We start from the raw sequence: 17,987 nt of genomic DNA, 5'->3' as shown, positions 1-17,987 counted from the left end.
GATCTGAACTGTAACTATGAGCACTCGTAATGAGCGCTCACAGTTACATGCAGCAGCACTGAAAGGGCGGGAGACATTGGCTCCCTTCCTGTCAGTCACTCTTGTGGCCGCAGGAAGTCTTTTCCCTGCGGTCACAAGTGGCCGCTCTGTCCTTGTGGTGGCGGTGCTGCAGTGACATCACTGGAGCATCGGCGCCAGGACAAGGGGAGCGCGGCCTCTTGTGACCGCAGGGAAAACCCTTCCTGCGGCCACAAGAGTGAAGAGAAGAGGAGACGCCCGGACCCAGGTGAGTATAAGTGTTTGTTTAATTGTGTTATATACTATATGGGAGGGGGAGCACACAGGGGCCTGTGTAACTGGGGGAGCGCACAGCGGGGGTCTATATAAATGGGGGGGGGGAGCACACAGTGGGGCTATATAACGGGGAAGACACAGGGGGGGCTATATATAACTGGGGGAGCACACAGGGGGGCTATAGACTACTGGGGCTTCACAGAGTGGTCTATATACTACTTGTGTCAGCACACAGGGGGTCTATATACTACTTGGGGCAGCAGAATGGGGTCTATATACAACTGGGGGAGCACACAGGAGGTCTATATCCAAGTGGGGGAGCACACAGGGGGGCTATATACTACTGGGGTAGCACACAGGGGGTCTATATACTACTGGTGGGGCACACGGGGGGGGGGGATTTATCAAAGGGTGTAAAATTTAGACTGGTGCAAACTGCCCACAGCAACCAATCACAGCTCCTCTTTCCTTTCAGCCCTGCCTAAAGCTGAGCTGTGATTGGCTGCTGTGGGTAGTTTGCACCAGTCTAAATTTTACACCCTTTAATAAATCTTCCGCAGGGGGTCTATATACTACTGGGGGAACACACAGGGGTCTATATACTACTGGTGGGGCACACAGGGGATCTATATACTACTGGGGGAACACACAGGAGTCTAAATACTACTGGTGGGGCACACAGGGGGTCCATATAATGCTGAGGCAGCAAACTGGGGTCTATATACTACTGGGGCAGCACACAGGGGGTCTATATACTACTGGGGCAGCACACAGGGGGTCTATATACTACTGGAGGAGCACATAGAGGTCTATATACTACTGGCGGGGCACACAGGGGGTCTATATACTACTGGGGGAACACACAGAGGGTCTATATACTACTGGTGGGGCACACAGAGGGTCTATATACTACGGGGGGCAGCACACAGGGGGTCTATATTTAACGGGGAGCACACAGGGGTCTATATATAACTGGGGGAGCACACAGGGGTCTGTATACTACTAGAGGAAGCACACAGGGGGTCTATATACTGCTGGAGGAGCACACAGTGGTCTATATACTACTGGGGAAGCACACAGGGATCTATATAATACTGGTGGAGCACACAGGGGGTCTATATACTACTGGGGGAACCACACAGGGGGTTTATATACTACTGGAGGAGCACACAGGGGTCTAAATCCAAGTGGGGGAGCACACAGGAGGGCTAAATACAAGTGGGGGAGCACACAGGGGGTATATGCAACTGGGGGCAGCACACGGGGTATATACGACTGGGGGCAGCACACGGGGTATATACGACTGGGGGCAGCACACAGGGGGTTTATATACAACTGGGACAGCCCACAGGAGGTCTATATACTTTTATGGAGCACACGGGGGCTATGTATAACTAGGGGAACACACAGGTGTCTATACACTACTGGGAGAAGCACACAAGGGGTATATACTACTGAGGGGAAGCACACAAGCGGTATATACTAGTGGCGGCTGCGCACAAGGGGTATATACTACTGGGGGCAGCACACAGCGGTCTATTGTTGTGGAGTGCGTGTCGAGGGGGGGGGCCCCAGAAATGCCAAGACCGCCCCTGAGTGCACGGACCGGCCATAGGTCCCATATATATCACATAGTGCTCGGACCGGCCATAGGTCCCATATACATCACATAGGGCCCGGACGGCCATAGGTCCCATATATATCACATAGTGCAGGGACCGGCCATAGGTTCCATATACATCACATAGTGCAGGGACCGGCCATAGGTCCCATATATATCACATAGTGCCCGACCGGCCATAGGTCCCATATATATCACATAATACCCAGACCGGCCATAGGTCCCATATATATCACATAGTGCCTGCCCGGACCTACCATAGGTTCCATATACATCACATAGTGCCAGGACCGGCCATAGGTCCCATATATATCACATAGTGCCCGGACCGGCCATAGGTCCCATATACATCACATAGTGGACAGAACTGCAGCACAGTCTGGGGGTTCTGATTGGTCACTGTTTGGGGGTTCTAGCCCTAATTCTAGAACAAGTGGGGAGAAGCTCACGGCTGAGACCAAACTTATGATGTGGCCCTGGCTTTATGACAAGGAGACACATGGGACCTGTCATATATCTGTCTGTGCTCCCAGAACATACACAATGCTTTTATTATCCAATGTAAATGGTCAGAGAGGCTTTCAGAAGCTGCTGAAAAGCTGTAAGCTGGATACCTCCTCCCCTCCCATTCATGCCTGACTGACAGACAGCGAGAAGGGAGAGGGATGAGGAGCAAGGAGACATTACAGCCCTCAGCAGATCGGGAGCTCAGGTGCCACACTGTACACCAGAGAATAGAAGCATTTCCTACATCCTGGAAGCACATACAGATATATGGCAGATATTGCATGTCTCCTGACCTCTATATAACAGTGTCAGCAGTCTGGAAGCACAGACAGATATATGAGGGGTCCCATGTGTCTCGACCTCTATATAATATTATCAGCAGTCTGGAAGCACAGACAGATATATGAGGGGTCCCATGTGTCTCGACCTCTATATAATATTATCAGCAGTCTGGAAGCACAGACAGATATGAGGGGTCCCATGTGTCTCCTGACCTCTATATAACAGTGTCAGCAGTCTGGAAGCACAGACATATAAATGACAGGTTTAACGTATCCTGATCTCTATATAAAAGTGTCAGCAGTCTGGTAACACAGACAGATACGACAGGGCTCATGTGTCTCCTGACATCTATATAACAGTGTCAGCGGTTTGGAAGCACAGACAGATATATGAGGGGTCCCATGTGTCTCCTGACCTCTATATAAGTGTCAGCAGTCTGGAAGCACAGACAGATATATGACAAGTATCATGTGTCTCCTGACCTCTATATAACAGTGTCAGCAGTCTGGAAGCACAGACAGATAGATGACAGGTCCCTTGTGTCTCTGTATAACAGTGTCATCAGTCTGGAAGCACATACAGATAGATGACAGGTCCCTTGTGTCTCTATATAACAGTGTCATCAGTCTGGAAGCACATACAGATAGATGGCAGGTCCCATGTGTCTCTATATAAGTATCAGCAGTCTGGAAGTACAGACAGATAGTTGCCAAGTCCCATGTGTCTCTTGACCTCTATATAACATTCTCAGCAGTCTGGAAGCACAGACAGGTGTCTCCTGACCTCTATATAACAGTGTCAGCAGTCTGGAAGCACAGACAGATATATGACAGGTATCATATGTCTCCTGACCTCTATATAACAGTGTCAGCAATCTGGAAGCACAGACAGATATATGGCAGGTACCACATGTCTCCTGACCTCTATGTAACAGTGTCAGCAGTCTGGAAGCACAGACAGATATATGAGTGGTCCCATGTGTCTCCTGACCTCTATATAACAGTATCAGCAGTCTGGAAGCACAGACAGATGTATGACAGGTATGGTGTGTCCTGATCTCTATATAACAATGTCAGCAGTCTGAAAACACAGACAGATATATGACAGGGCCCATGTGTCTCCTGACCTCTATATAACAGTGTCAGCCGTCTGTAAGTACAGACAGATATATGACAGGTCCCATGTGTCCTGACCTCTATATAACAGTATCAGCAGTCTGGAAGCACAGACAGATAGACGACAGGTCCCACATGTCTCCTCTATATAACAGTGTCAGCAGTCTGGAAGCACAGACAGATATATGACAGGTATCATGTATCTCCTGACCTCTACATAACAGTAAAAAGGGATGATGGTTGATGGGAGATCAACCAAAAAACACCACAGAGACCCATCACAGGTCTTAACGTAGTTGCTTGGGTGGTTTCCTTAACTGGAGACATTCTGGAACCACTGACGGATATATGACAGGTTAAAAAAAAAAGGGAAATTTTGGCAGCACATCTATGACTCTGTTCACACTGCAGGTTGCACGCTGCTTGTGGCTTAAGTACAGGCAAAAAACAAAAGGTGCGACAGCAACCCACAGGTGCAAGGGCTTATCGTATATACTCCTCCCAGCGTACACACAGTAAACACCCACTCTGTAGATATTGAAAATTAAAATATAATTTTTTTTTTAGAAAAGTGAGCATCTTAGCAAACTATTTGATGAAACAGAGTGTACCATGTCGCCACCGTTATAGAGTGTACCATGTCGCCACTGTTACAGAGTGTACCATGTCGCCACTGTTACAGAGTGTACCATGTCGCCACTGTTATAGAGTGTACCATGTCACCACGTTAGAGTGTACCATGTCGCCACGTTACAGAGTGTACCATGTCGCCACCGTTATAGAGTGTACCATGTCACCACATTATAGAGTGTACCATGTCGCCACTGTTACAGAGTGTACCATGTCACCACGTTATAGAGTGTACCATGTCGCCACTGTTACAGAGTGTACCATGTCGCCACTGTTACAGAGTGTACCATGTCGCCACTGTTATAGAGTGTACCATGTCACCACGTTAGAGTGTACCATGTCGCCACGTTACAGAGTGTACCATGTCACCACATTATAGAGTGTACCATGTCGCCACTGTTACAGAGTGTACCATGTCGCCACTGTTACAGAGTGTACCATGTCGCCACTGTTATAGAGTGTACCATGTCGCCACTGTTATAGTGTGTACCATGTCACCACGTTATAGAGTGTACCATGTCACCACATTATAGAGTGTACCATGTCACCATGTTACAGAGTGTACCATGTCACCACGTTAGAGTGTACCATGTCACCACGTTATAGAGTGTACCATGTCACCACGTTACAGAGTGTACCATGTCACCACGTTACAGAGTGTACCATGTCGCCACCGTTATAGAGTGTACCATGTCGCCAGTTATAGAGTGTACCATGTCGCCACGTTACAGAGTGTACCATGTCACCACGTTAGAGTGTACCATGTCACCACGTTACAGAGTGTACCATGTCGCCACGTTATAGAGTGTACCATGTCACCACGTTACAGAGTGTACCATGTCACCACGTTACAGAGTGTACCATGTCGCCACCGTTATAGAGTGTACCATGTCGCCACGTTACAGAGTGTACCATGTCACCACGTTACAGAGTGTACCATGTCACCACGTTACAGAGTGTACCATGTCGCCACCGTTATAGAGTGTACCATGTCGCCACGTTACAGAGTGTACCATGTCACCACGTTACAGAGTGTACCATGTCGCCACCGTTATAGAGTGTACCATGTCGCCAGTTATAGAGTGTACCATGTCGCCACGTTACAGAGTGTACCATGTCGCCACGTTACAGAGTGTACCATGTTGCCACGTTACAGAGTGTACAATGTCGCCACGTTACAGAGTGTACCATGTCACCACGTTACAGAGTGTACCATGTCGCCACGTTACAGAGTGTACCATGTTGCCACTGTTATAGAGTGTACCATGTCACCACGTTACAGAGTGTACCATGTCGCCACTGTTATAGAGTGTACCATGTCACCACGTTACAGAGTGTACCATGTCACCACGTTACAGAGTGTACCATGTTGCCACTGTTATAGAGTGTACCATGTCACCACGTTACAGAGTGTACCATGTCGCCACTGTTATAGAGTGTACCATGTCACCACGTTACAGAGTGTACCATGTCACCACGTTACAGAGTGTACCATGTCACCACGTTACAGAGTGTAGCATGTCACCACGTTACAGAGTGTATCATGTCACCACTGTTACAGAGTGTACCATGTCGCCACGTTACAGAGTGTACCATGTTGCCACTGTTATAGAGTGTACCATGTCACCACGTTACAGAGTGTACCATGTCGCCACTGTTATAGAGTGTACCATGTCACCACGTTACAGAGTGTACCATGTCACCACGTTACAGAGTGTACCATGTCGCCACCGTTATAGAGTGTACCATGTCGCCAGTTATAGAGTGTACCATGTCGCCACGTTACAGAGTGTACCATGTCGCCACGTTACAGAGTGTACCATGTTGCCACGTTACAGAGTGTACAATGTCGCCACGTTACAGAGTGTACCATGTCACCACGTTACAGAGTGTACCATGTCGCCACGTTACAGAGTGTACCATGTTGCCACTGTTATAGAGTGTACCATGTCACCACGTTACAGAGTGTACCATGTCGCCACTGTTATAGAGTGTACCATGTCACCACGTTACAGAGTGTACCATGTCACCACGTTACAGAGTGTACCATGTTGCCACTGTTATAGAGTGTACCATGTCACCACGTTACAGAGTGTACCATGTCGCCACTGTTATAGAGTGTACCATGTCACCACGTTACAGAGTGTACCATGTCACCACGTTACAGAGTGTACCATGTCACCACGTTACAGAGTGTAGCATGTCACCACGTTACAGAGTGTATCATGTCACCACTGTTACAGAGTGTACCATGTCGCCACGTTACAGAGTGTACCATGTTGCCACTGTTATAGAGTGTACCATGTCACCACGTTACAGAGTGTACCATGTCGCCACTGTTATAGAGTGTACCATGTCACCACGTTACAGAGTGTACCATGTCACCACGTTACAGAGTGTACCATGTCACCACGTTACAGAGTGTAGCATGTCACCACGTTACAGAGTGTATCATGTCACCACTGTTACAGAGTGTACCATGTCGCCACTGTTACAGAGTGTACCATGTCGCCACCGTTACAGAGTGTACCATGTCACCACCGTTACAGAGTGTACCATGTCACCACATTACAGAGTGTACCATGTCACCACATTACAGAGTGTACCATGTCGCCACGTTATAGTGTACCATGTCACCACAGTTAGAGTGTACCATGTCGCCACCGTTACAGAGTGTACCATGTCGCCACGTTACAGAGTGTACCATGTCGCCACGTTATAGAGTGTACCATGTCACCACGTTATAGAGTGTACCATGTCGCCACCGTTACAGAATGTACCATGTCACCACGTTAGAGTGTACCATGTCGCCACGTTACAGAGTGTACCATGTTGCCACTGTTATAGAGTGTACCATGTCACCACGTTACAGAGTGTACCATGTCACCACGTTATAGAGTGTACCATGTGGCCACCGTTACAGAGTGTACCATGTCGCCACCGTTAAGGCGTCCTCAGAGACACGGTCCCTACTCCAGCATCCTCACACTAGCAATGGCCTCTCCTGGGCTGAATAAGCTACAACTGGGCAGATAGGAGCCAAATGATCTCCTTTATAGCAGCCTTGGGACATGGGTAAGCCCTTGCACCTGTGGGTTGCTGTTGCACCTTTTCTTTTTTGTCTGTACTTAAGCCACAAGCAGCGTGCAACCTGCAGTGTGAACAGAGTCATAGATGTGCTGCCAAAATTTCCCTTTTTTTTTCTCTGCTGTATCGTGGGTGTGTGCCTTCCTCCTGCTGTATCTGGGGTGTGTGGCTTCCTCCTGCTGTATCTGGGGGGTGTGGCTTCCTCCTGCTGTATCTGGGGGGTGTGGCTTCCTCCTGCTGTATCTGGGGTGTGTGGCTTCCTCCTGTTGTATCTGGGGTGTGTGGCTTCCTCCTGTTGTATCTGGGGGTGTGGCTACCCCTGTTATATGTGGGGTGTGTGGCTACCTCCTGTTATATGTGGGGTGTGTGGCTACCTCCTGTTATATGTGGGGGGTGTGGCTTCCTCCTGTTGTATCTGGGGTGTGTGGCTACCTCCTGCTGTATCTGGTGACATGGTACACTCTGTAACGTGGTGACATGGTACACTCTGTAACGTGGCGACATGGTACACTCTGTAACGTGGCGACATGGTACACTCTGTAACGTGGCAACATGGTACACTCTGTAACGTGGCGACATGGTACACTCTGTATCGTGGTGACATGGTACACTCTGTAACGTGGTGACATGGTACACTCTGTAACGTGGTGACATGGTACACTCTGTAACGTGGCGACATGGTACACTCTGTAACGTGGTGACATGGTACACTCTGTAACGTGGCAACATGGTACACTCTGTAACGTGGCGACATGGTACACTCTGTATCGTGGTGACATGGTACACTCTGTAACGTTGCGACATGGTACACTCTGTAACGTGGGGACATGGTACACTCTGTAACGTGGCGACATGGTACACTCTGTATCGTGGCGACATGGTACACTCTGTAACGTGGTGACATGGTACACTCTGTAACGTGGCAACATGGTACACTCTGTAACGTGGCGACATGGTACACTCTGTAACGTGGTGACATGGTACACTCTGTAACGTGGTGACATGGTACACTGTAACGGTGGCGACATGGTACACTCTGTTTCATCAAATAGTTTGCTAACATCCTCACTTTTCTAAAAAATTTTATATTTTAATTTTCAATATCTACAGAGTGGGTGTTTACTGTGTGTACGCTGGGAGGAGTATATGCAGTGGGCCCTTACACCTGTGGGTTGCTGTTGCACCTTTTGTTTTTACATATATGACAGGTATCATGTGTCCTGAACTCTATATAACAGTGTCAGCAGTCTGGAAGCACAGACAGATATATGACAGGTATCATGTGTCTCTATATAACTGTCAGCAGTCTGGAAGCACAGACATATATATGACAGGTCCCATGTGTCTCTATATAACTGTCAGCAGTCTGGAAGCACAGACAGATATATGACAGGTATCATGTGTCTCTATATAACTGTCAGCAGTCTGGAAGCACAGACATATATATGACAGGTATCATGTGTCTCTATATAACTGTCAGCAGTCTGGAAGCACAGACAGATATATGACAGGTATCATGTGTCTCTATATAACTGTCAGCAGTCTGGAAGCACAGACATATATATGACAGGTCCCATGTGTCTCCTGACCTCTATATAACAGTGTCAGCAGTCTGGAAGCACAGACAGATATATGAGGGGTCACATGATTATGATGAAGGGCGGAGAATAGACTTAAATGGACGTAACAAAAAAAAAAAAATAAAAGCAAAGAAAATATTCTGCTACTGAGAATGTGAGGAAGAAACCGCGGAAATAAGTGAGAGCGAATCCTGCAGCCTCCCCTCCTGCTGTGTGTGACCAGAGCCCAAGACTCCTACACATCACACTGCCCCCACATGGTGCTGGGAGGTACTGCAGCTCACACTATACTCCTACACATCACATCACACTGCCCCCACATGGTGCTCGGAGGTACTGCAGCTCACACTATACTCCTACACATCATACTGCCCCCACATGGTGCTGGGAGGTACTGCAGCTCACACTATACTCCTACACATCACACTGCCCCCACATGGTGCTGGGAGGTACTGCAGCTCACACTATACTCCTACACATCACACTGCCCCCACATGGTGCTCGGAGGTACTGCAGCTCACACTATACTCCTACACATCATACTGCCCCCACATGGTGCTGGGAGGTACTGCAGCTCACACTATACTCCTACACATCACACTGCCCCCACATGGTGCTGGGAGGTACTGCAGCTCACACTAGACTCCTATACATCACACTGCCCCCACATGGTGCTGGGAGGTACTGCAGCTTCTTACTAGGCTCCTACACATCATACTGCCCCCACATGGTGCTGGGAGGTACTGCAGCTTCTTACTAGGCTCCTATATATCACGTCACACTGCCCCCACATGGTGCTGGGAGGTACTGCAGCTTCTTACTAGGCTCCTATATATCACGTCACACTGCCCCCACATGGTGCTGGGAGGTACTGCAGCTTCTTACTAGGCTCTTATATATCACACTGCCCCACACGGTGCACGGCGGTACTGCAGCTTCAAAATAAAAACTAAACTAGACTTATAGGTCCTCGCGGCACCGGCTGAAGCCTCTGAGAGAAAACGCCCCCATCTGTGACCCGAACGCATCGTGTGCACAGCGGAAGCAAAACACTCCAGAGCCGCTGAGGCGCTTCCTCTCGCCCCGCTGTCACATTGCAGTCCAGCTCCCTCCCGCCTGACTCTGATTGGCTGCTGCCGCATCATTTGCCTTCTGATTGGTTACAGCAGAGATGACGTTGGAGATTCCGGAGCGCCCATTGGCTGACGGTTCTCCAGCGCTCCACACACTGTACGGGATTCCTCAGGCTGGAATTTGCCTTATTAGGACTGTGAGTAATTTTACAACCTGGGGCGACTTCCTGTGAGCGGGTGTGAGCGGGTGTGTAGGGGGGTGAGCGGGTGTGTAGGGGGGTGAGCGGGTGTGTAGGGGGGTGAGCGGGTGTGTAGGGGGGTGAGCGGGTGTGTAGGGGGGTGAGCGGGTGTGTAGGGGGGTGAGCGGGTGTGTAGGGGGGTGAGCGGGTGTGTAGGGGGGTGAGCGGGTGTGTAGGGGGGTGAGCGGGTGTGTAGGGGGGTGAGCGGGAGTGTAGGGGGGTGAGCGGGTGTGTAGGGGGGTGAGCGGGTGAGGGTACGGGGGGGTGGGGGGGGTGAGCGGGTGAGGGTACGGGGGGGTGGGGGGGGTGAGCGGGTGAGGGTACGGGGGGGGGGGGTGAGCGGGTGAGGGTACGGGGGGGGGGGTGAGCGGGTGAGGGTACGGGGGGGGGGGGGTGAGCGGGTGAGGGTACGGGGGGGGGGGGGGGGGGGGGGGGGGGGGTGAGCGGGTGAGGGTACGGGGGGGGGGGGGGGTGAGCGGGTGAGGGTACGGGGGGGGGGGGGGGGGGGGGTGAGCGGGTGAGGGTACGGGGGGGGTGAGCGGGTGAGGGTACGGGGGGGGGTGAGCGGGTGAGGGTACAGGGGGGTGAGCGGGTGTGTACTGGGGGTGAGCGGGTGAGGGTACGGGGGGGTGAGCGGGTGAGGGTACGGGGGGGTGAGCGGGTGAGGGTACGGGGGGGTGAGCGGGTGAGGGTACGGGGGGGTGAGCGGGTGTGTACTGGGGGTGAGCGGGTGAGGGTACGGGGGGGTGAGCGGGTGAGGGTACGGGGGGGTGAGCGGGTGTGTAGGGGGGTGAGTGTGTGAGGGTACAGGGGGGGGAGCGGGTGTGTAGGGGGGTGAGCGGGTGAGGGTACAGGGGGTGAGTGGGTGAGGGTACAGGGGGGTGAGTGGGTGAGGGTACAGGGGGGTGAGTGGGTGAGGGTACAGGGGGGTGAGTGGGTGAGGGTACAGGGGGGTGAGTGGGTGAGGGTACAGGGGGGTGAGTGGGTGTACTTGGAGGTGTACAAGTAGCGGGTGTATACGGGGGAGCTGGTGTGTATGGGGGGACGGTGAGTGTACGGGTGAGGACTCGGTGTATACGGGTGAGCGGGTTATACAGAGGTGTATGGGTAGCAGGTGTATACGGGGGTGTACGGGTGAGGACTCGGTGTATACGGAGGGGTGAGGCGGTGTATACGGGGGTGTACGGGTGAGGACTCGGGTGTGACTACAGGGCAGGCCTCCTCCCGGGTGAATACTAACACTTCCAGTGGGTCATCATGGGATCAGCCTGCTGGGACTTGTAGTTCTCCTGCTGGGACTTGTAGTTCTCCTGTGTTTTCCTCGGTTTCCGCTGATGTTTTCTCTTTTCTTTAGAAATCAAGATGTCGAAATCCCTGAAGAAGATAGTGGAGGAGAGCCGGGAGAAGAACGTGCTGGAGATCGACATGTCTGACCGGGGGATCAGTAACATGCTGGACATCCCCGGCCTGTGTGAGTATCGCTGATCCTGAGACTGAGCTGCTCATACCCAGTGGGGCCGGTGTGCTGATCCTGATCCTGGGTCCGGTGTGCTGATCCTGATGCCGGGTCCGGTGTGCTGATCCTGATGCCGGGTCCGGTGTGCTGATCCTGATGCCGGGTCCGGTGTGCTGATCCTGATGCCGGGTCCGGTGTGCTGATCCTGATGCCGGGTCCGGTGTGCTGATCCTGATGCCGGGTCCGGTGTGCTGATCCTGATGCCGGGTCCGGTGTGCTTGATCCTGATGCCGGGTCCGTGTGTGCTGATCCTGATGCCGGGTCCGGTGTGCTGATCCTGATGCCGGGTCCGGTGTGCTGATCCTGATGCCGGGTCCGGTGTGCTGATCCTGATGCCGGGTCCGGTGTGCTGATTCCTGATGCCGGGTCCGGTGTGCTGATCCTGATGCCGGGTCCGGTGTGCTGATCCTGATGCCGGGTCCGGTGTGCTGATCCTGATGCCGGGTCCGGTGTGCTGATTCCTGATGCCGGGTCCGGTGTGCTGATCCTGATGCCGGGTCCGGTGTGCTGATCCTGATGCCGGGTCCGTGTGCTGATCCTGATGCCGGGTCCGGTGTGCTGATCCTGATGCCGGGTCCGGTGTGCTGATCCTGATAGCCGGGTCCGGTGTGCTGATCCTGATGCCGGGTCCGGTGTGCTGATCCTGATGTCCGGGTCCGGTGTGCTGATCCTGATGCCGGGTCCGGTGTGCTGATCCTGATGCCGGGTCCGGTGTGCTGATCCTGATGCCGGGTCCGGTGTGCTGATCCTGATGCCGGGTCCGGTGTGCTGATCCTGATGCCGGGTCCGGTGTGCTGATCCTGATGCCGGGTCCGGTGTGCTGATCCTGATGCCGGGTCCGGTGTGCTGATCCTGATGCCGGGTCCGGTGTGCTGATCCTGATGCCGGGTCCGGTGTGCTGATCCTGATGCCGGGTCCGGTGTGCTGATCCTGATGCCGGGTCCGGTGTGCTGATCCTGATGCCGGGTCCGGTGTGCTGATCCTGATGCCGGGGTCCGGTGTGCTGATCCTGATGCCGGGTCCGGTGTGCTGATCCTGATGCCGGGTCCGGTGTGCTGATCCTGATGCCGGGTCCGGTGTGCTGATCCTGATGCCGGGTCCGGTGTGCTGATCCTGATGCCGGGTCCGGTGTGCTGATCCTGATGCCGGGTCCGGTGTGCTGATCCTGATGCCGGGTCCGGTGTGCTGATCCTGATGCCGGGTCCGGTGTGCTGATCCTGATGCCGGGTCCGGTGTGCTGATCCTGATGCCGGGTCCGGTGTGCTGATCCTGATGCCGGGTCCGGTGTGCTGATCCTGATGCCGGGTCCGGTGTGCTGATCCTGATGCCGGGTCCGGGGTGCTGATCCGGATGCCGGGTCCGGTGTGCTGATCCTGATGCCGGGTCCGGTGTGCTGATCCTGATGCCGGGTCCGGTGTGCTGATCCTGATGCCGGGTCCGGTGGTGCTGATCCTGATGCCGGGTCCGGTGTGCTGATCCTGATGCCGGGTCCGGTGTGCTGATCCTGATGCCGGGTCCGGTGTGCTGCTCCTGATGCCGGGTCCGGTGTGCTGATCCTGATGCCGGGTCCGGTGTGCTGATCCTGATGCCGGGTCCGGTGTGCTGATCCTGATGCCGGGTCCGGTGTGCTGATCCTGATGCCGGGTCCGGTGTGCTGATCCTGATGCCGGGTCCGGTGTGCTGATCCTGATGCCGGGTCCGGTGTGCTGATCCTGATGCCGGGTCCGGTGTGCTGATCCTGATGCCGGGTCCGGTGTGCTGATCCTGATGCCGGGTCCGGTGTGCTGATCCTGATGCCGGGTCCGGTGTGCTGATCCTGATGCCGGGTCCGGTGTGCTGATCCTGATGCCGGGTCCGGTGTGCTGATCCTGATGCCGGGTCCGGTGTGCTGATCCTGATGCCGGGTCCGGTGTGCTGATCCTGATGCCGGGTCCGGTGTGCTGATCCTGATGCCGGGTCCGGTGTGCTGATCCTGATCCCGGGTCCGGTTTGCTGATCCTGATCCCGGGTCCGGTGTGCTGATCCTGATCCCGGGTCCGGTGTGCTGATCCTGAGACTGAGCCTGATCCCGGGGATGGTGTACTGAGGCGCTCCTCATTGCGGCTCCTCGGAGGGGGGGGGCGCTCCTCAGTGCGGCTCCTCGGGGGGGGGGGCGCTCCTCAGTGCGGCTCCTCGGGGGGGGGGGGGCTCCTCAGTGCGGCTCCTCGGGGGGAGGGGGCTCCTCAGTGCGGCTCCTCGGGGGGAGGGGGCTCCTCAGTGCGGCTCCTCGGGGGGAGGAGGGCTCCTCAGTGCGGCTCCTCGGGGGGAGGGGGCTCCTCAGTGCGGCTCCTCGGGGGGGGGCGCTCCTGGGGGGGGGGGGCGCTCCTCAGTGCGGCTCCTCGGGGGGGGGGGGTGCTCCTCAGTGCGGCTCCTCGGGGGGGGTGCTCCTCAGTGCGGCTCCTCGGGGGGGGTGCTCCTCAGTGCGGCTCCTTGGGGGGGGGGGGTGCTCCTCAGTGCGGCTCCTCGGGGGGAGGGGGCTCCTCAGTGCGGCTCCTCGGGAGGGGGGGTGCTCCTCAGTGCGGCTCCTCGGGGGGGGGTGCTCCTCAGGGCGCTCCTCAGTGCGGCTCCTCGGGGGGGGGGGGGCGCTCCTCGGGGGGGGGGGGGGGGGGCGCTCCTCAGTGCGGTCTCCTCGGGGGGGGGGGGGTGCTCCTCAGTGCGGCTCCTCGGGGGGGGTGCTCCTCAGTGCGGCTCCTTGGGGGGGGGTGCTCCTCAGTGCGGCTCCTCGGGGGGAGGGGGCTCCTCAGTGCGGCTCCTCGGGAGGGGGGGGTGCTCCTCAGTGCGGCTCCTCGGGGGGGGTGCTCCTCAGTGCGCTCCTCAGTGCGGCTCCTCGGGGGGAGGGGGCTCCTCAGTGCGGCTCCTCGGGGGGGGGGGGTGCTCCTCAGTGCGGCTCCTCGGGGGGGGTGCTCCTCAGTGCGGCTCCTCAGTGCGGATCCTCGGGGTGGGGTGCTCCTCAGTGCGGCTCCTCGGGGGGAGGGGGCTCCTCAGTGCGGATCCTCGGGGTGGGGTGCTCCTCAGTGCGGCTCCTCGGGGGGAGGGGGCTCCTCAGTGCGGCTCCTCGGGGGGGGGAGGGGGCTCCTCAGGGGGCTGTCATAGTGACTGTATGATAATGGTCATAGAGCTCGCTGAGTAACCACAGGGTCCTAGCTCCTGCTGGCAGCTACATGACACCTCACATACATCTCTCCTTTGTCTAAGAGGAAGCAACAGTAACTTATAATCGTCTGCTGTAAGGTATAATGCTCTGCTGTAAGGTATAATGCTCTGCTGTAAGGTGTAATGGTCTGCTGTAAGGTATAATGCTCTGCTGTAAGGTGTAATGCTCTGCTGTAAGGTATAATGCTCTGCTGTAAGGTGTAATGCTCTGCTGTAAGGTGTAATGGTCTGCTGTAAGGTGTAATGGTCTGCTGTAAGGTATAATGCTCTGCTGTAAGGTGTAATGGTCTGCTGTAAGGTATAATGCTCTGCTGTAAGGTATAATGCTCTGCTGTAAGGTATAATGCTCTGCTGTAATGTATAATGGTCTGCTGTAAGGTGTAATGGTCTGCTGTAAGGTGTAATGGTCTGCTGTAAGGTGTAATGCTCTGCTGTAAGGTGTAATGCTCTGCTGTAAGGTGTAATGGTCTGCTGTAAGGTATAATGCTCTGGTGTAAGGTATAATGCTCTGCTGTAAGGTGTAATGGTCTGCTGTAAGGTGTAATGCTCTGCTGTAAGGTGTAATGCTCTGCTGTAAGGTGTAATGCTCTGCTGTAAGGTATAATGCTCTGCTGTAAGGTATAATGGTCTGCTGTAAGGTGTAATGCTCTGCTGTAAGGTGTAATGCTCTGCTGTAAGGTATAATGGTCTGCTGTAAGGTGTAATGCTCTGCTGTAAGGTGTAATGCTCTGCTGTAAGGTGTAATGCTCTGCTGTAAGGTATAATGCTCTGCTGTAAGGTGTAATGGTCTGCTGTAAATGTGCGCAAAACAAAACTTATAAGAGTTAGGATTCATATATACATTTTGTATATAACTGGATATGTAGCGGGGTGTATGACGGGATATATGACGGGATATGCGGCGGGGTGTATGACGGGATATATGACGGGATATGCGGCGGGGTGTATGACGGGATATATGACGGGATATGCGGCGGGGTGTATGACGGGATATGCGGCGGGGTGTATGACGGGATATATGACTGGATATGCGGCGGGGTGTATGACGGGATATGCGGCGGGGTGTATGACGGGATATATGACGGGATATGCGGCGGGGTTAGCAGGTTATGCCGTATACATGGTTAATGCAACAGTCCCTGACATTAGTCCAAAGTCAGAAACTACAGACTGTAATAACAGGAGGTTATTTTCCCACCTTCAGGAACCTTAAAGGGGTCTCCCAGCTCCCAATGATTCCGGCCTAAAACAGGACTCTTCCACCTCCTTGCTGACATTGTTGTTGGGACATGGTGGCCATCCAGCAACCCTCCCCTACTCCATCCACCAACCCTCCACTACGTCATCCACCAACCCTCCCCTACTCCATCCACCAACCCTCCCCTACTCCATCCACCAACCCTCCCCTACTCCATCCACCAACCCTCCCCTACTCCATCCACCAACCCTCCACTGCTCCGTCCACCAACCCTCCACTGCTCCGTCCACCAACCCTCCACTGCTCCGTCCACCAACCCTCCACTGCTCCGTCCACCAACCCTCCACTGCTCCGTCCACCAACCCTCCACTGCTCCGTCCACCAACCCTCCCCTGCTCCGTCCACCAACCCTCCCCTACTCCGTCCACCAACCCTCCACTGCTCCGTCCACCAACCCTCCACTGCTCCGTCCACCAACCCTCCACTGCTCCGTCCACCAACCCTCCACTGCTCCGTCCACCAACCCTCCCCTACTCCATCCACCAACCCTCCCCTGCTCCGTCCACCAACCCTCCACTGCTCCGTCCACCAACCCTCCACTGCTCCGTCCACCAACCCTCCACTGCACGCCCCTTCTTCTCAGTCTTCCTTTTTGTCAGGAACCCGTCAGTAACATGATCACAGGTTTTGGTGACATATCTAATGTTTTCCTGCCTGCTTAATAATGTGGAACATCCTTCTCGGTGATCCAGAGAGCTCAGAGACACAATACCAACAAAACAAAAAAATTAATCTTTATGACACGTAAATGCCATTTACATAATACTGTAACGTGTTGTACGAGGATCGTCCTAGCAGGGAGATGCTGCAGCCACCAGCAGGTTGTGCTTCCACAGATCTGACACTAGGTGGCAGTATAATGCTGGGAAATAACTCCACTCCTATCTCTAATACTGTATTAGTGTCTGTGTATCCTGAGATAGAACAATGTAGCAGGGGGGGGGGGGGGTGCACCCCTCTCATTGGGCATAATGCCCTGGCCTGCCGCGGTGTATGGATGGCCTGGTATAGAGATGCAGCAGATGACTGACAGGGACGCTGGTTACAGACACTCTAATACTATTATACTTGTGGCAGCACACAGGACATGAGAGAGTGAGTAATACCGCAGATAGTACACCGCTGTGATCAGTGATGTCGCTTCCTCGCTCGCAGGTTGTCACTACCGGTATTGGCGCTTTCCTTTGAGTGAGATTATTATTGAAAAAGCCGCCAGGGGGTCAGGGGGTGTCTGACTGTAATATGGGTTACATATATACTAAATACCAAGAAGACTAATAGAGTGTATATGATAGGTCAGCAGACCCAGTGACCCCTGCCGGCAGTCTAATAACCCCGCATGGATGAGAACCTGACTTACTGATAATCTCACTTAGCAAAGCGCCGATACCAGTAGTGACAACCTGCGAGCGGAGAAGCGACATCACTGATCACAGCGGTGTACTATCTGCGGTATTACTCACTCACTCATGTCCTGTGTGCTGCCACAAGTATAATAGTATTAGAGTGTCTGTAACCAGCGTCCCTGTCAGTCATCTGCTGCATCTCTATACCAGGCCATCCATACACCGCGGCAGGCCAGGGCTATACGCC

General features: G+C 54.0%; 1 protein-coding gene across 4 annotated transcripts in view; it reads left to right on the top strand.

Moving 5' to 3' along the window:
• The first annotated feature begins 10,296 nt into the window (after window positions 1-10,296).
• Window positions 10,297-17,987, top strand: part of RSU1 (Ras suppressor protein 1) — a 108,157-nt gene continuing 100,466 nt past the window's right edge. The window contains exons 1-2 of one of the 4 annotated variants that reach the window (XM_069959538.1): window positions 10,297-10,386; window positions 11,783-11,899. In XM_069959538.1, coding sequence (XP_069815639.1) covers window positions 11,791-11,899 — 109 coding nt within the window. In that variant the 5' untranslated portion in view covers window positions 10,297-10,386; window positions 11,783-11,790. The other 3 variants (XM_069959540.1, XM_069959537.1, XM_069959539.1) reach the window with 3 other exon arrangements.

The sequence above is a fragment of the Dendropsophus ebraccatus genome, chromosome 2 (genome assembly GCF_027789765.1).
Source record: "Dendropsophus ebraccatus isolate aDenEbr1 chromosome 2, aDenEbr1.pat, whole genome shotgun sequence".
NCBI lineage: Eukaryota > Metazoa > Chordata > Amphibia > Anura > Hylidae > Dendropsophus > Dendropsophus ebraccatus.
This window is presented reverse-complemented; position numbering and strand designations above follow the sequence as displayed.